General features: G+C 38.1%; 2 protein-coding genes across 4 annotated transcripts; one reads left to right on the top strand and one right to left on the bottom strand.

Annotated features, from left to right (window-relative positions):
• Window positions 1-93: 93 nt before the first annotated feature.
• LOC140944227 (uncharacterized) lies at window positions 94-6,779 on the top strand. 3 transcript variants are annotated; one of them, XM_073393355.1, is made up of 6 exons: window positions 105-577; window positions 2,091-2,108; window positions 3,013-3,171; window positions 3,716-3,805; window positions 4,451-4,600; window positions 5,579-6,779. In XM_073393355.1, exons 1-6 carry the CDS (start codon window positions 395-397, stop codon window positions 5,723-5,725), a joined length of 747 nt encoding a protein of 248 aa, XP_073249456.1. In that variant the 5' UTR covers window positions 105-394; the 3' UTR covers window positions 5,726-6,779. The 3 variants fall into 3 exon arrangements, with proteins under 3 accessions (XP_073249457.1, XP_073249456.1, XP_073249458.1); XM_073393357.1 differs by lacking the exon at window positions 5,579-6,779 and adding an exon at window positions 5,301-5,449 and having other exon boundaries at window positions 113-577; XM_073393356.1 differs by lacking the exon at window positions 2,091-2,108 and having other exon boundaries at window positions 94-577.
• Window positions 6,780-10,023: 3,244 nt separating this feature from the next.
• Window positions 10,024-16,996, bottom strand: LOC140942908 (protein STPG4-like). Its single transcript, XM_073391926.1, has 7 exons — window positions 16,907-16,996; window positions 16,642-16,719; window positions 15,660-15,920; window positions 12,247-12,320; window positions 11,587-11,641; window positions 11,014-11,133; window positions 10,024-10,608 (listed from the first exon to the last, which is right to left on the bottom strand). The coding sequence occupies exons 1-7, from the start codon at window positions 16,988-16,990 to the stop codon at window positions 10,489-10,491; spliced, it is 792 nt and encodes a 263-aa protein (XP_073248027.1). The 5' UTR covers window positions 16,991-16,996; the 3' UTR covers window positions 10,024-10,488.
• Window positions 16,997-19,558: the final 2,562 nt, after the last annotated feature.

The raw sequence follows: 19,558 nt of genomic DNA, 5'->3' as shown, positions 1-19,558 counted from the left end.
AGGATTTGGGAGTAAGTACATTATGTATGAGTGTTTTCGTATCGCGCATTCCAAACCCGATTGCCATGTCGACGGTCGGCAACGAGATTCTTTACAAAATCGAACATGATTGACTAGAGGTGGAAATATGCAGCTTTTGATGAAGGAACATTTCATAATTCCTTGGAGTTATTTCTTCTGCTAGTTATATTACGGGGTCTACGAGTACCTTTGCAAAGGAGCAGCAGAGCGTGATGGAATGTGTGTTATATAGCAACCACTGTGTATATGAAAACAAATGAGCGACATATGAACTGCTGACAAGTGTTTATCGCACGTCATTGAGATCGATTTTCACCTGTATCACACTTTTAGACAAGATTAATTTTAATCGGTTTGACAACGTTCACATCTCATGTCTGAAGAAAATAACGAGAATAGTGCTCCACAGCGCGACCAAGCAACACAGGACTGGATAACGGGCGTGAAGGAAAGAAAAGAACTTCAAGACAAACTAGCCGAGAAGGAGAGAGAAAACAACATCCTCAAAGGGAAGATTCACGAGATGACTAAGAAACTGGAAGATCTGGAGAAGCAAGTGAGACTTTATTGCTAGGCTAGTATATATACGTTAGTCGCAGAGTTTATCTACAGTTGCTGGAATAATGGAAGCCTTGTTACTTGACTAAACCCTTGACTTCTAATTTGTCTCAAGTATCATCAAGTAAAATATACTATCGTCCTCGATGTGTAGTATACTGAAATATGATGTACCCAGTTGACACCAACGTTATTTTTTCGTTAGTATATGTAAGGCTAAATATTTTAGTTTATAAAGTTATTTTATTTCTAACATGTATGTACTTGTGTAAACTTATAATATTAACAGTAAACATAATTTACAATTACAAATGAGAGACATGTTATGAAATAATTAACTGATGTAGGTTTCCTGTTGGGTTTAAGAGGCTATGTCACACAATTTGCTTTCTTTTTAAAAAGTTAAAATGTCTTTGCAATGATGTTATTTAAGATGACATTTACATATTGAGACTGTTTCCCTCATCTGTTGGTTTAGATGACAAGGATGGACATGGATTGCAAAAAATTGGGGTCAACTTTTTTCATATCTTATTGGCTTTCCCTGCAAAAATCACCAGTGGTTAGAGTTCCCTGATGGAATTTGTTTCATATCTTCATAACTATACACTTATACACTGAGGAACATTTTGGGGATTCGATCCTTCTGTAGGTACTGAGACACAGATTATGTAGAACAAAAGAAGCAATACAATCAAACAATAAAGCCCCCAGGAGAGCTCTGTTGTTTGGTGCCTTTGTTTCTTTTCTAATGACGGTACCTGAAGAAAGACCCATTCTGTGTAAAATAGGTATTAAAAGGCATTAAGTTAAATGAATTCACTACAGAATTGACCTAAAACAGTGATATCCTGGTGACATAGCCCCTTTAGATCCTTACCTGTAATGCAATACCGTAAAATTCCCAAAATAAGACCCTCCATGTATAAGCCCCTCCAAATATAAGCACCCCAATCCGGTAACGCAAAAAATCCTCTGTTAAATCACCCCTCCAAATATAAGCCCCCGGGGACTTGTACTTGGAAAATTGCCCCCAAATACAAAGTAAAACAAAGCAAAAATGGCAAATTTACTTGAAACTATAAGGCTAGTCGAATCGATTTTGAAATGCAAATTTCCCTCCGTAGATAAGCTGCTCCAAATATAAGCCCCACCAAAAATAAGCCCCTCAAAAAGGGCCTTTGAAAAATATAAGCCTTGGGGCTTATTTTCGGAATTTTACAGTATTAGAAATGAGTGGTGGGAAATGCTGAGGGAGGGGGAGGGGGACTCATGTTAGAACACGAAAAAGTTAGGAGGAAAATTGATTACAGTAATTTATTATAATAATTAGCTGGATTACCATCATCATCACCATAATTGATTGGAGTACCATCATCCTTAGTTTGATAATAATACTATTTTATTCACGGACTTATTTTTATCATGTAAAATTTGTTATTAAGCTATAAAGAAAAAACAACAAAAAGATTAATATTATATTTGTGTTTTTTTTCTTTTGCTATTTTTAGGTGGCTGAAAAGAATAAGGTAAATTTATGGACATAATACTAGAGAAGGAAGTATCAAACAATTTTTAAGGGTTAAAGAAACATCTACCAGGTACCATGACCTGAAAATGAAAAGTTTATTGTCAGCAATAGTGTCTGACAAATTTATTTTCCTTTCGTATTTAATCTTTTCTTCCTAATTGAACTTTGCCTGTTTCAAAGTAAGTTCACTTGCTTCTTCTGATAACTGAACATATGGGCTAATTTGAACCAACCTAAGACTGTATCCAATGTTTTGTAATTATTGTTCCCATTGTCTAGGGGATTTCTTGCATGGTATTATGGGTAACTCAGCTAAGGATGGATGAGCAAAATTATATATTGTACCCACTTCTCATTGGCTTAGAGCCATATGAGGTTATTTATGGAATTCAGCACATTCCTCTTTATAGGTTGTACACGCAATGCATGATTTCCTAGAGCAATGTCATACTGAGTGTGTTCTGTGCAACAGTGTGTTTGCTGTTATTTTCTTCCATAAGATGCATAATAAGATTTAGTGTTTGTGATATCTTAGCCTTTGGCCCTGGCCGGTAATGCTTACTTCAACCCTGATTTTTCCAGATGTGACAAAAACATCATCCAATAATTGATTATGATTTTACAGTAAGCAAAAAAAAAGCATGAGAAAATTTTTTGAAAGTAAGTGAACTGTAACACAAAAGTCTCCCACTTTTATGAAATCTTAATAACTTGCTTTACGCAACCATGCAGTCTCTTGTACACCATACAGCTCTTGCACCAATAACTAATAATCTAAATAAACAATCTTATGCAGAATTTCTGGCACCATCTCCAGGAGTGAATGGGATATCCTCTGTAATAAACTGGTCTGAGTTCACTTCCAAATAGCCATAATTTGACAGCGATTGTTCTATTTGTAGGAGCAAAAGAAGCGACGAAAATCAAGTGTAACCAAACCAAAAAGACCCGCAGCAAAGAAAAGGGAGAAAGGAGCGAAAGACACAGGACTATTAACACCTGAAATGAATAATAAAGTTGATCACGATGACCCATTTGAGGATCCAGAAAGATTATATGCGGTATGTTCCACATTAATTTGTTCTAGTATCTTTTTCCCATCTCAGCACTTCACAAAATGTTTGGAAATTATTTTTTTTAAGTTAAGTGAGGAACTTGCCATAAAGCTTTGCATTAACATACATACATACATGAACTTTATTTATACTTAAATTTCAGGGCTAGAGAAGCCTCAAAGGCTAATATCTTCAAAAACATAAATTCTATAAAAGAGGGAAAAAATTAAATAAATAAAATAAAAAGGAAAATCTAAATCTTCTTTGTATACTGGTAATTGTAGATCAGGAAGGCGCTATGACAGTATGTTTTTAAGTCTGAAATAGGTACTTGTTCTACAAAAGTTAAAGTATAAAGCATTTCCACTCACATTATGGCCAGTAGCTATGCATATTTGTTGCAACAAAAGAAATGTTTGCATAAGAAAAGAGTTCAACTCCCATTAAGACTGGTTTGGACCACCAAGCATTTTTTTTGTTTTGGGACACCAACAGGGCAGAAGTGAAACATGATAAAAGGCTCTATATATTGAAATCTTTCTTTTTTCAGGCAATTGCAGAAAGGTATCCTGATCTTCCATTGAGCACAATTCTTTTTGCTGAAAAAAGGTTCGTGGAGGCAGATCTGGACAGAAATGGGGTGAGTCAAATGCAGTTATAATAGTACAGGCTAACTTGATATAATATATATAGATATACAGGTATATATAATTACTTAAGTAGTAATAAAAAATGCCAAGTCGGATCTCCCATTGACACCAGACAACCTAGATTAGACCTAGATTATAGTCCTTCTATTGAGCACTAAGTATTCCGATAAGCATGCATATGTATCAACTGGTATATAATCTAAAGGTCAATAAAATGATAAAAGTTGTCATATTTTGCTGTAAATTATGTGGGTTTTTTAGAATTTTAGCCCTATTTGATGATTTGAGGGTGCAAAAAATGGGTGGGCAAAATTCTAACTCTTCTTCTCCAACCACCTGTCAGCCCCCCCCCCCCCCCTTCCCCTCCCCACCAAAAAAGGAATGCTTGACACAGTTTGTGTAACCCGAGATCAGGCTCTATTTTCGTTTCGTTTTGAAAATGACATTCCGTCGGGCAATTTAGTGGTAGCCATTAGAGAGAATGTGTGAGAACCGCTAAAATTGGGCCTGATCTCAGGTTACAGTTTGTGTGTTTCCACTACAAATCAATTAATAGATTCTTAACAGCATTATTATTCTAGAAATGATTAATGATAATGGTGTCTTATAATTTGCTTACATTTTTTTGTTTGCAGACAATAGATAGTGATGAACTAGAAAAGATGCTGGACTTACTTTCTCAGAAGGGAAGTTCCACAATGTATACCAAAAAAGAAGTCAAAGACATTTTTAGGAAAATTGATGCAGACAACACTAATTCCATTGACTTCATGGAAGTTTTAGGGGTAATGTAATCTTCATTTAGATTTTCAAACGTTTTTCCTGTCCAGGGCAAAGCTGTTACTCACGCAGCTGGTACTCCTGACTTTTGACTAGCAGCTGACCTAAAGAACTGGTTTTCCATGTGAAAATTTGTAAATTGCTCAAAGGGCTTTAAAAGGAGGGGGGGGGGGGGGGGGGGGGCTGCTTGAAGTATAGAAACTCAAAACTTTGGTTTCATCAGCTGACTTGATAAAGTCGTCAGATTGTCCGGGTCATAACGAGATTTAAAAGTCAAAGATTCTGGCTTTATTTCTGGCAAAGGGGTTAGGATTCGGCTTTAAAATGTATTTGCCGTGGCTAGTTGTAATTCACTTGATGAGCTCAGTTGATAGAAACAAAATTTTGTATTTCACCCCTCACTGATGCAACGTATTCTAACAGACAGTTTCTTTAGAAACTGTTATAACCACTTTTAGCCTGCGTAGCAGGCGTCGAAAGGGGTAGGGGGTAGGGAATAGGGTTAAACCACTTTATTCATTTGTAGCCTAGAAAATTGAACAGTTATAACGAAAGTGAAGCAAGGCACTCTTTAGGCTTGATTATCAGCCGCTGTTCTGGAAACGAGTTCTTGCTCCTCCCCCGGAAATCGAGCCTAAGCACTCTCTCAACCTTAATGGCTGCATGCCGTGATGTTTTATAAACGTGCTCTCTTTTAAACTTCAGGTGTTCGACATGTTGAGGCAGAATAAAAACCCAGATCTACCAAGCTCATTATTTCTTCAACAACAACAAAACAAAAGTACTGTGTGCTCTATCCAATAACAAGAGGAATTACTGGAATAACCAACCTTAATGAACATCTAAAATGAGGCTGACGAACACCCTCCGTTCCTCCCAAGTGAGACTTCATGCAGACAAACTCATGATTATGAAAGCTCTTTTTTGTTATACATTGTACTTACTGAAAATTGTTTTAATCTCCTTCTCGTCTGCTGGTCTAGTATGCACCCTATGTGCTTTCTCAGAATGAAAATGCATTCGCCGTGGAAAGACATGCAGTAATTTTTTTCTGGAAGAAAGAATACTGTGATGATGAGTACCGCCGGAAGGGAGACGTGAAGAAAGTTAACAGTACCTTGACATCCTGAGCCTTGATTCACAAAGACCTGGAATCATAATAAACGCTAAATTAAACATTTTAATCTTCATAGGTTCAAATTATCGAATGCGCTTATTACAATTCAGATCAGAATCTGTAACAATTATTATGAACCGGAATTTTATTCAGAACCTTACAGTCAGTGCATGGTCAATTGTTTTGCTAAAAGTGGGTCATAGCTTTAAATATTTCCCGTTTTTCCTGCAATCCACCCACAGATGGGATAACAACTACCAGATTTAAAATGAGTGTAGATTGCTATTTAATTAAGCTTAACTCTTTAAAATTTGTTGAAACATAACGCTAGATAAAAGCTCACACCTTCTCAACAGAATTATCTATCTTTTCCTGTTAACATTCCGCAATAAATGTGACAACTTAATTGTACTTCGGAGTCGTTAGATGATTACTTGTCACAGCACCATAGCCTGGGTGCGAGCGGGCTCACTTGTGCGATTTCAGGGACAAGCAAAAGAGTGATGATTTATAATGTATTTCCTGATTTCTAAACCAAAATTGCTTATCGATTCTTACCATCAGTCACGTTAGCGAGCTTCTAAGGAAATAATAACTTATTTTAATATAAAGGTTTAGCATTTAAAGAGTTTGATAGACATTTATTGGAAAAAACATGTATGGGACCTAAAAGACTTCTGAAAATCAATATTAAGGCCATTTATACGAGGAAAAATAAGACGCGTCCTAAATAAGACGCAAACTATCCCGTATAAACAGCACATTAAGACGCGACTTAGCAAAGACGCGTCTTATCGAAGAACAGGTATTAGGAGCTGTTCTTAGATAAGTCGCGTCTTAGCTAAATTTCAAACAAAATGTGCCGTTTATACGAGATAGTTGGAACTCGTCCTATGTAAGACGCGTCTTATTTTTCCTCGTTTAAACGGCCCTATTTTTAACTTAATACCAGGTTATTATTTCAAATACCGCAAATTATTTACAAAGGCTATTGTAAGTAACTTGTACACACAACATTGTTAGGTTCAATAATGATTTATACTGAGTAAAGATTGTGGCTTGCAAAAGCGACTCCTTTATGATCCAACACCTTTACAGGGTGCCTACGCACTTGAGCAGAGTTCTATAGATGTGACTATTGTCTTTTTAAACAAACAAACAAAAAACAAATAGGAATTCCTCTGAATCTTGAGACTTCATTCCTTTTTAGGTCGATGCTGAAACTGAATCCGGGTGTAAACTATTTCACATTCATGAAGTTAATCCTGAAATTCTTTGTTGCATTAGCCGGTAGAATAGCTAGAGGAATTTTTCTCTGTCCATAATTTTCCATCGTTGTTGTAACTACGCCATTCAATTTCACTGTTCTGTTTTCATAATATGCCTTTAGTGTTGCAATACTCATTTTTAGCCATTCCCATGCTAACTGGCCGAAAACCAGCCCAAGAAAGAGGAGTTGGTCAAAAATGTGTTGTATTCGCTACTTGCTGGCGGGTGTATTGCGCGCGCCGTGTAAACAAGTGTAAATAGAGTTAAAAATGATCAGGTGATATGGAAACCAGTCTTCCTCATTTGAATCTCTCGCGGCGTCAGAGTCTTGTGACATCATTTTCATTGACATGAGTTCATTCTAGAGATTCTAGAGAAAACCTTTTCTTGTAGTCCTATAGAGTTAAGAAATAGCAAAAATACCTTTAAGAACACTTGAAAAACCACACAGTTGAAGTCAGAGCGAATGAGAGTTGAATCATCAAGGTGTCACGCACGTAGCCTGCAGAAAAGGCTCAGAACAAGCAGCTATTTTGTCGCGTCATTACGTTTTCGGGCGAACAAAGCACGAGGCAGGCGTGGAAGCGCGAGACACGGGCGACGGGGGAAGGTGCGGAAAAAAACAACAAATACCTCTGCAAATGCAAATTCTGACTAGCTAAAAGCAACCAGAGCGTTGAAAAAAGTGTTAATTTTAATGACCCTTCTCTGAGTAATCACTGAGTAACACTCGCGTTTGATTTATAAAGCACAAGGGTTTTCTCTGTGAAGAATTGGAAAAGACACCATTTAGTAAAAGGTCGGTTTCCACTGAGATATGTGAAAAATGTGTCTTGACCGAGATGAATAAATTTTTGTTGACGAGCAAAGAGTCCAGGAAACACACCGAAGCAGGACTTTTAAAATTCATTAAATGGCTTGACCAAGTGTGGCTGGAGGAAGGCAACCTTAAATCTCTGTTTCTGTGGATTTGGAATACGCAGACTAAAGCAAGTTTGTTCTGCTCATTTCATTTCTGCCAATGTTTATAATTAATTCTATTTAGTTTCCGTCGGTCAACAGCAAAGGCATTTTTAAGTTGCGCAGGCCGACTCGATGCTACGAAGGAAATGAATAGCACCTCACAGAAGAAGCGAATGCACTGAACAAACCGCTGTTGAAGGAAGGAGTACATAAATAAATTCGTTTTGTGAATAACATCACTTCTGTGTTTGCTCCAGTTATTAAAATTTTGTCACTAAATTAAATAATCAAAATTTCGGCATTATAAAATTCCTGCCATTACTCTGGTTGTGAGACTGATGATGATGAAACTTTATTAAGGTGTCTAAAGAGGCCTCCTAGCTTAGGTTAAAAACCTATGCTAATTAGGGGACACAAAATAAATAAATATAAATATAAATTAAAGTATTTACATATAAGCGCAAGTATAAAAAACAAATTAATGACATTAACAATATTTACAGTATGACAAATATGTCTATGAATTGCAGAGATGACAATACTTGCATCCATTATCCATTAGTGTAACTATATCTAATGTACGTATTTTGTTTTTGAAACATTTTAAGGTGGTAACTTCTCTCAAGTCTGGAGATAATTTTCGACAGAGATTGGGCCCCAAGTGCCGGAGGGAGTGCTCGCCATATGTCACCGTGTTGTACCTGCATGCAGGCAGCGGAGAAATCAGACTGCCTTAAGTTAAACTTAGATCTATGCTAGACTTAACCCAAGGAAAAAATCTTGGCACTCAAAACCATCAGTAACCTCATGAGTACCATTAGATGGAAATAACAGGGCATATGTACTTCACACAATTGCAACAGTTATTCGGAAGGATGCGGTTCAAAGGATTATTAAGCTACAGAAGCATGATCGGGGTGCTTCTCGAAAAGGATGCAGTGTGTTTAGAGATTTACTGAATCACTTAGCTGATGACATCACAAATTTGGATACAAAACAAAAGAATGAAATCATATGGTCTCTCGACAAAATTCAGGAATTCAATCGTCGTTTATATTAGCTTGTGCCAGGCTCTCAGATAGTATAGTGCGGACGTATTAAAACGAGCAAAGCGAAAATAAGACGCGCGCGACTTGGGAAAGGGGGCGGTGGCGGCGAGAAAAATGGCCGCCCTGTCTCTCCCCAGCCCCCGCGCGTTTTTCGCATTTCTTTTTTAAAAATTTCACGACTATCTCGGAGCCCATCCTCGGAAACCCAGGGGCAGTTAGTCGGGTCGATAAAATGTTTGTGATGAAAGTTTACTGTAAGATCGAGACGAGCCCCTGGGCACTTACTCTTACCGAACCAGTTCCAGAAGCGTTTGAATTGCCTGCTTCTGATTGGCCAGAAAAAATTTTTTCTGGCCAATCAGAAGCAGGCAATTCAAACGCTTCTGGAACTGGTTCGGTAAGAGTGGGCGCGATCCATTCAACCAAAATTCAGACCGGTCCGACCGGGAAAAGAGGACCACCTCAAAAGGTGGACCTGTTTTTTCGAAACTTTTCCGGTTGGACCGAACCGATCCATTGAGTTTTGGATCGAAATTTCCGGAAATTTTGGTTGAATGGATCGCGCCCAGTAAGTGCCCAGGGGCTCGTCTCGATCTTACACTAAACTTTCATCACGAACATTTAATCGACCCGACTAACTGCCCCTGGGTCTCCGAGGATGCTCGGAGCCTAGAACAGGCTACGTTTATATCAAATGGCTAACAAGTAAGTTACATTAACTGAACTCAACTGTTAGGAAAAGCTAACTTTTCACCAATCACTGACTGAACAAGCCTTTTATGTTTATTGATGAGCACAATGCACGTTCTTGTGACAAATGATAAAGAGTGGTTATGGATCCGTGGAAGCAGATCAAGGCTTCCTGCTAATAATACACCTTCTCTCTGTCCTTTTTTGTTTTAACTTACATGTATAGCAAGTGAAAAAAAGTGACTGTAAGAATTACGATAGGGGATCTATTTTGGGGAGATGACCATAGAGACCTGAGAACTGACTGAGTCTGTGTAACAGTGCCCAATAAACTAACAACAAGAGTACAAAACCTTTTATTTCAGTTAAAACATAACTCTATCAATTAAAACTTTCAAAAGTATGAAAAGTGTTTCACTTCTTATTTTTCTAATACGACTATACAGGTCTTTGAGTGTGGCTTGTTTTACCAGTTGATGTTCCAGAAATGAACATGTAACTCACCCTCAAAACCAGAATTGAGTGAGTGGGAAAACTACTTACAAGAGCTGCACTGCTTTGAGGTTAATGAACCTGAGATTATTGCCTGCTTTATCATCTTGATGAGCAGTGTGACTGCTCCAAATAGTGTTAGAACTATGGTTTTAACATGCTATGATTTTCTTATGCATAGTTCTACCTTTTTATAGGTGTTCACCAAACAGCTCCAAACTACAATAAATTATTGTAAACCTCAATAATAATTGCGATAAAAAATTCCTATTTCTTTGTCTTTCCTTCCTTTTTATATGCCAATAAAGTGCTCCTAATATTCTCCGTAAGTCCCAGAAGTAAAAAACAGCCCATAGTTTCTTGCCATTTTCTTTATTGTATCTGGCATTGGTGTCTGGTATGTTTTGCAATATGTTCCTGGACCAGGGGTTTTCTGTTTAAAACAAAGAAGAGGAAACATCACATATTATTATAAAAATTATAAGACATGTATAAAATATTTGTTGCAAATGACTGCACTGACTGCATGGTCATGTTCAAACTATGGTAGCTGATGGCACAATTTTCTATTTCTTTTTCTCCTGTTGGCAATTTCCAACATTAACTTCATTGGATGTTTACCAACTGTCAATGTTATTGTAAACAACAAATAGACAAACAATTTTGCAAGTGTCACTAATGATTATACTCTTACAGACTGTAGAAATGTTCAAAACTATATGTTTGCAGTGAAACCATGAGCATTTAGTTCCATTGAGTTCTAAACATTTTGCCCATGCAAAATTGTAGTCTATTTTTGTTACATGTAAAGGTATTTATTATTGAGGACATTAATTACCAGGACATGAGGCTGAACAAATCTTGGAGTTTTTGACTTGAATGGAGATGTAACATTTGGTCCTTTTGGTAAAATCGAATCTTTTGAAAGTTTGTACTGTCCTGGAGGAGGTCCTTCTCTCTGAAAGAATAAAATAATAAACAAATAAAAACACTTTGAGCCACTTTATAGTAGTAACACTGGATCATTCTTTCAGAAATTACTAATTAAGATTTGGTACGATGCATGTGGACTGTAACTTGAAAAAGTTAGTATGACATTTTAAAGTATGACTCCATTATTATTTTGGAAAGATTTTATCATGAAATGTAGTTTGCTGCCAAATTAGAGAATTTTGATTGTCAGCAGCCATTTTGTACACAGTGCAGAAAGTACCTATACCCTAACATGGTTCATACACAAAGTTGAATACTAAAGATATATGTCATTGCCCCCTTAACAGCACTGCAAACATTATACAATGCAGTGAGTGTACTAGCTTCCACCTACACAATAGAAGTGACATCTTCATTTAATACTTATATTATTGATTATTAACTATAGGAAGAATATTTTCTATAAACTGCCTCTTACAGGTTTAAAGTAAATTGTTGGGAATCTATGTTCTTGAGACTTGAATGCAGGATGCCTAAGAAAAACAGTACAAATTTGCAGCTCATGTTAGTCAACTAAGTATGTACTACTTAATAACGATAATCAGGAATCCACCAAGCTCCCCCGTCCTCATGATGAAATATAATCCTAATTAAATGGGGTTGGGTATGGGTGAAAGGCCCACAAAAATAATTTGTTAGACGTTTATACAAATATGTACTTCTTACTCTTTTGTTTCCCTACTCCTGTTTTTTACATTTATTAAGTAATAATTGAGAACTATCAGAAATTATTAAAAATTGAAACATTGGATAATGCAATTTATTCTACCGCTCTGATTGGCTTAGCCATCATGGTATATGAGCCATTATACCATGCTCTCCAAATATGGTAACTGTATGTGTCTGCTCAAAATTAAAAACAAGCTGAAAATTGGTTGTTTTTTCAAATAAAGTCTGGAAGAATTCTCGATATTTTGTGGGTGTTTTTGTTTTTCCACTCACACTTGCTGGATGTGTGATGATTATAGCCAACTCATATCCAACGCGAACTCGTGGAATAATTGTTAATTTTAATGATCAATAAAAAATTGGTACTCAGTTTTTAGTCATTTCAGGACTTCAGGAGTATTGCACTTACTTTGATGGCAACTTTGGAACATATTTATAACCTGAGTAGTATGTGGTTGGACTTATTTGACTACTGGCAAATTCCTGCAATGAAAACAAATTTGGGTCAAATGTCTGGAACTAATGAATAACATTTTATTACTTTCAGTTCTTTGATTATAGTAGGTGAAAGGTCATGGGAAAGACAACATTGGAAAAGTTGGCAAACTCTGTTAAGTCATGCATGACGGGCTTAGGCTACAAAAAAAATTCTGACCAGGAGGTCTTCTAATCTCGTACATTACTTGTCACCGCCTGCCGGAAACAATCAATAAAGCCCTTTTTTTCTCTCACTATCTTGTTTCATTTGTTAGATTTACTGAGGTTGTCGCGACTGTCGCGTGTGAATATTTCGCTAAAGTTTCTGTCGCTTTACTGTATAACGCTGGTTGCATTTGCGAAGCTATGAGCAAAATGGCTAGATTTCTAATTACTTCTGGCAAGTGTTAAATCTACTTTAATTTAACGGGAAGATGCCGGCAAAACGAATTCGTTTTAACCTACGTCAAGTTCGACCACTACACTGCTAAACGAGAGTGGCAAATTATTTCTGTAGGAAATCCTTACTTGGTTATCGACTTTGGTAAGTTTAGCTTTGTTTAGCCGAACAATTGATGGTAAGTCGTGATTTTTAATATTTCGGTTTTTTGTCGATGAAAAATACCGAGAAAAAATATCGAGCGGAAATCATTTTTATCGCACGTGTTTTCTGATGATGTATTTCACATAATTTTTGATAATGTATTACAAAACGATTCTGTCTAGATTTCTCGATATTTTATCAGTTTCACTCTATCACACGCCGCCCAACAAACGATCGCTAGCCTCTAGCAACTTGACGCCGGCTTTCCTATTTTGCTTTTTGCATTTTGACTGATTTTGATCATCGTCTCATGAAAGTACTTTTAATTATTTGTGGCGGGAAATATGTACCGCGCGCGTTTGTTTGGCGCCCAGATCATTGACATCAGTGGAAGAGACTCCAGACAGGTAAGAAAACTTAATAATTATATCAGTGGCATTTGATGTTTAAAATTATAATTCTGGATTATTCTATTCTAGTTCAACACTCGAGAGAGTCAGCTCTTTTCTCAAAATATTTCGCAGACAAGTAGCCTCGCTGGGTCATGCAGGGTCCCCTTGTTTCCTGAGCTTTTGTTATCTGCGTTGCATAGTATTAACCTGTAGTATCCTGGGTAGTGTATACCTGAAATCTACAGTTAACTCGTAAAAATGCTCTAATCATTCCTGTAGTATCCTGGGTAGCGTATACCTGAAATCTACAGTTAACTCGTAAAAATGCTCTAATCATTCCTGTAGTATCCTGGGTAGTGTATACCTGAAATCTACAGTTAACTCGTAAAAATGCTCTAATCATTTCTGTAGTATCCTGGATAGCGTATACCTGAAATCTACAGTTTACTCGTAAAAATGCTCCAATCATTCCTGTAGTATCCTGGGTAGCGTATACCTGAAATCTACAGTTAACTCGTAAAAATGCTCTAATCATTCCTGTAGTATCCTGGGTAGCGTATACCTGAAATCTACAGTTAACTTGCAAAAATGCTCCAATCATTCCTGTAGTATCCTGGGTAGTGTATACCTGAAAACTACAGTTAACTCGTAAAAGTGCTCTAATCATTCCTGTAGTATCCTGGGTAGTGTATACCTGAAATCTACAGTTAACTTGTAAAAACACTCTAATCAATGGTGTAGTATCCCGGCTAATTTATACCTAAAAAATACATAACATTGACTTGTTTGACTTATGGAGGTGATAATCTTATTCAACTCTTACTCTGTTTGAATATTCATGGTCAATTAACCGCTTTCTCTCAATCCATTTTATTTTTTAGGCCACGCTCGAACTTGATTTTGGCACGAGTGTTGCCTTAACAAAGCGGAGTAAAAGAGCAGTATAAGAACATGTATTGCAGTATTTTGTGTTAGTGATCTAGGAACGACTGAATTTGGCGATTTTGCGATAATGACATATCGCCAGGACTATTTCATTTGCTTGATATAAAAGCAGTACAAAAAAAGTCTTAAATTATATTAATTGTTGTTTCTGTCGGCTTTATAAGGATTTGATGCCTTTACATACTGATACAGGACCATAAAGTAGTTAGCGCGTTTGTTAAATTTGGTAATGTTAAATTAGAGTATAAGGAGCTACTTTTACGAATTTTGCGAAAAACATTTTCCCGGCCTTTTAGGAAGCGGCTTAAATAGTTTCAAAGTTGCAGGGCAGTCACAAAACTGAATTGTTGAGTTTACCTCCGTTTCATACTATAATTTACTGCCCGAGACTGAAAAAGGCGCGATGTAAAATCTTTATGCCGTTTTATTATTACCAAAATAGTAAGTGCCTTGGAAGAGGGTTAGCCGAGCAGAAAAAGATTTAAACCTTGCTTTAATCGGATATTGCGGTTACTTTCATTTCAGTTTATGGTAGCTTGAGTTACTCTTTTGTGGGCAATTTACGGAAGTCCTAGGGTATTCAGCCGACACCTCAAGAGCCTAAAGCTGTCATACCTTGGTTTTGAATTACTTATGCAAATTAGGTGGCTGCACATTGAATGTGCAGCCAGCTAATTTGCATAAAAATTTTTCGCGCTTCAAAGCTCGTCATGGAGATACATATCTTAGTTCTTGCCAAAGCCTGAAAAGTCAGTGAATTTTATTTTCAGTTTATTGCAGGGTTTAATCATGAAAAGAAAAGAAAATCAACAAAAGAACTTCTGTGCCAACCGATTTTTTTCCCGAAAAGCACATATAATATTTTCAGAAAACCACATGTGTAAAAAAAGATATATTCCATACTGAAGATAAGAATGTCATGGCCTTTAAGAGAACCTGAAAAAAGATGAGTGATGTTATGTTTTTTACTCTAAAGCTACATGCAGACAGATGCAACAAATCCAAACATTGTTGGGCCAACAATGTTGGGAGTTGTTGCATCCGTGTTGGCAGTTGTTTACAAGTGGATGCAACAACTCCCAACAATGTTGGGACATGCGGTGTATCGTGGGAAGGACACAACCCATAAGACTTTGGAGACCATGTGTGATGATGCATGTGCGTGGCCCCAACAATGTTGGAAGAGCTGTGTAAACGGATCCAACATTGTTGCGCTAAGCTTTGGCGATCACGCAACAAGAGAAATGTTGGGAGTTGTTGGCTCAAACGTTTGACTTGTTTATTTTGCACAATAACCCCTAACAACATGCAACAGGGTGTGCAAATGGACACAACATGTAGACATTCAACAATGTTGGGAGTAATGTTGGCCAACAACGTTGCCTCCGTTTGCATGGAGCTTAAGAGGTTGCATACTATCAAACAACACAGTAATTGTCATTCAATTAAGTTATGTGTACAAACCTTATCAATGTATCCTACAAGAGCAGTAGGAGTGTGATATCTGTCACATGCTTTAAAGTTATATGTTTTTTGCTGTGTTTCTAGCTGGTCTACACATGTCCTGTGCTTGTACAGCCCTGGCATCAACGCTGAACCTTTTCTGGATGGATCAGCATTTTTCTTTCTTCCTGCATTCTTAAATCCATATGTGGTCCTAACAGGGTTGCCTTGTAATTCTTGAACAAAATCCTTTAAGTCGTATGCTCCAGGAATGGGTGTGTCCTAATAATATTTTATAAAAGTTTAGCAGCACATATACTTTTAATTATATTAAATCATACTACATGTCAGCCTTGTCCCCAGGCCAGTTCATGCTATCCAAGTAAGGAGGCTTTGGAACCAACTGTGATAGCATCCTTGGTGAATTTTCCTGACAAGCTTGACAGTGGTGTCACATCCGAAATCGCTAAGGATCAATGGGAACGACAATGACTTGATGCATATAAGTAACTGGACAGTAATGCACCATTGTGTGCAGTGTATTAATAATAAATAGGCAGTTGGTTTCCAGAGTGGCTTCTTTTTTTCAACTTTTTCACATCTTGTGAAAAGTCTCTTGGAATACAGTTTTGATTTTAAAAAGGTTACATTATCCCAATAATGATTACGGTAATAATAAGAGGTGTCATGCTCGATCAGGACGTGTCGAAAGATTTTGTCAGGATGGTTCGGGATGATTTCTAGACTTAAAACCGATTATTGACAACTGAACTGAAACAGGGAAACACTGAGGTCAACACTGAACAGCCTTAGCTAGTTTAGCTTTCTGCAGTAGAAGCCATGACCATATACATATAGCTGTTGGCCCATACGGCGCGGCTTAAAATGTCGTCAGTGTGTTCCAACATTTGACTCCTTTTTTAGGGTTACAGAACGACAAACAAACATTTTAAAATGCTTTCAGTTTGCAGTTAAGCTTACTACTATACAAATCACAGATTACCTTGAGTGTGCTTCTCCACCATTCTTCCCTTTCTGACACAGGCTCTTCATAATACGGACTCTTACTTCTTCTACCTGACTGTAATAAAGGAAAAGGAAGTACCTCTTAGACAAATATTCTTGGTTTTATATTGGCTTTGTGGTCAATAATTATCGATCTAGACATCTTACAATTGACTATTTGACATTTTGTTCTAGACCTGTTCCTAATAAATTAGTTCAACAGGAATTTAGTTCGACTTTTAATCCCTCTCAAAATAACTTACAAGTAATGTTAAAGGCGACCTAGATGGGTAACCTAAAGGTCCAGAACTCGGCTCCTGCAAATGGAGTCCTCCGACATTCGCCATGTTGTGAAAAATATACAGTATAGCTTTCCTGAGAGGTTGTCATGGTAACTGTTCACCCCTTGCGCGCTTCAGAGTCTCTGGCCACCGCTGGTCGCTCGGCTAGTCGCTCACCGTAAAATTCCGAAAATAAGCCCCGAGGGCTATATTTTACAAAGGCCCTTTTTGAGGGGCTTTCATTCGGAGGGGCTTATGTACGGAGGGAAATTTGCGTTTCAAAATCGATTGGGCTAGCTTGTAGTGGGAAGGAAATTTGCCATTTTTGCTTTGTTTGTACTTTGTATTCGAGGGCAAATTCCAAGTACAAGCCTCCCCGGGGGCTTATATTCGGAGGGGCGATTTAACGGAGGGTTTTTTGCGTAAGGATTCTGGGGGGCTTATATTTGGATGGGCTTATTTTGGGAATTTTACGGTATTTTTTAAAGCCTGCGTAGCGTCAGCGAAGTTTTGACAGGGGAACTGCCAAGCTGTGCGGAGAATGTGGAGGAGACGCAGAATTTTCTCGCGCCGAGAGCCGCCAAAACTTCCTGTCGCCTGCTATGTATCGCCGCGACAACAACCTCCGTGATATCCTCGTGCATATTTCTGATACTGCTGACAGTAGCCAACCCAGTACATTTCCGTGCTTTAGCCCACAGACAGCTTTAATACCTATTTGAACGGTACGTGGTCCTTGGTACACGACTGAAAAATGTTAACTTGAACTGACTTGAATCAGTCTTACCTAAATCTGAAAACCTGTTCTGCAAAAAGGCACGTCTTTCTCTTGCGTTTTCTTTATTCACAAGCTAAGTAAACATGACCATGTAATTTACAATGGCGAATGCCGCACCAGCCTGCGTAGCAGGCGCCGGTAGTCTTAATGCCGCGCGAGAGGAACACGCGCCCTCGAGATTTCTTCCTTCACGAGGGAAAAACTGAAAAAATGAACAGCGGGCGTGAGAAGCATGCCTTTCACAGAAGTACCGCTGACCAGTACTGGCGTGACCTCTTTCTTGTAGACCCTTTTTTCCCGTAATACAAAATTCATGAACGGTTAACTTAACGGCAACCTAAGTAATAAGAAATAATAGTTTGAGTCACATGGTCTTATGTTCGTTTAGCGACAGAGCTCATTGGTGGGCCTACTGGGTGGGGGATCAGTATCAGAGTCGCTATCACTGTCAAGAGGGGGCTCCGTCTGAATCGGGGAGGGTCTGCAAATCGGAAGGCGCATCTGGCCAGGCAGGAGGGTTGTCTTGTTCGGGATCCTCCTGAGTAGGAGGATTCGAGTTCGCACTCGGTATCACTAGTGGGACCGGGGGCGCTGGACGTGTTGGCGGGGTTTCGTCAGCGGAGAACGAGTCTGCATCGCCAATAAGGTCAAATGGTCTGAGGTTTGTTAGTTCAGACGGGACCCGGTAACAGTCAGATGTCTTGATTCTGTGAGATGTGCTAAGGAGATGGGTGCCAACAAACGTTGTAAAGTTGAAAAAAGGTCCTGTTACTTCTACAAATACAGTGAATAGCGATCGTGGGCTTTTGTCTTATTGTGATCAGAGTAGAGGAAGACTAAGTAGCTTACTGATATCCGTTCGGCTGGGTGGGTCTTTGCAATGGGTGCCTTTGACGATGATTAGATTCCGATGCGAAAGCGCATTGTTAACCACAGTTATTTTCGTTTTGCTTGAAAGTCACCAAGGTCCGTCTCCACTAATCCGGACACTTTTAAAACCGCATATTTCAGTTTTTTTTATCCGTATTGGGCCTTAAATCACTCTGGAAAGCGGCTTCAAAAAATGCGGTTTCGGGTTATATATGCGGATTCGTGTGGACGTTGCTCAAGTTTATTTCTCAAGTATAAATGAATTTTTCATCAAGTCCACGCGCGGCTGCCTCAAAGCCAATAATGCGTAATATTGCAATGGCGACTGTTGAATTCTCTCTTGACAACACCGAATCAAAGTTTGCAGACTTCCGTTGAAATCTGTTGAAACCAACTTTTGATTAATTTCAAGCGTTTAATTGGTCTAAAAATATCTTAAGTGAAATTCACTGATATCCAAGGGCTCAGTAGACTGGGGATTACCTTCTCTTTCCCGTACTTGTCTCTTGAAATAAAGACCTTCCCAAGTGTCCGCTTAATAGAGGTTTGTAAAAATTGCGCCATGTTTGTTAACGATGAATTTAACATTCAACGCGTACGGTTACTCTGTACTGTGATTAAGTTCCATGTTTTTGTGGAAACTAAGGAAGCTAAGGAAGCTGTGCTGTACTTTGCGCAAGACTTTTAGGTGAACTTTGATCGCGAATGACAATTATACTGCCAGACATCGGTCTAATCTTCAGTTTATTGACAGCTAAATGTATTGATTTATCTTTATTAATCGACTATAGTACAGTGGAACCCCAATAATGCGACCACCGTTGAGCCATAAAATCCTGGTCGTAATAACGAGGTGGTCGCATTAACGGGGTCCTCAAAATAATAAAATGACTCAATGGTTTTTACGTTTGGTTTGAAAGAATATGGCCGTAATAACGAGGTGGTCTTATAAACGGGGTGGTCGTAAGGCGGGGTTCCACTGTACG

Source organism: Porites lutea, chromosome 7 (assembly GCF_958299795.1).
Source record: "Porites lutea chromosome 7, jaPorLute2.1, whole genome shotgun sequence".
Lineage (NCBI taxonomy): Eukaryota > Metazoa > Cnidaria > Anthozoa > Scleractinia > Poritidae > Porites > Porites lutea.
The sequence above is the reverse complement of the archived record's forward strand: the minus strand, read 5'-3'. Positions and strand labels throughout refer to the sequence as shown.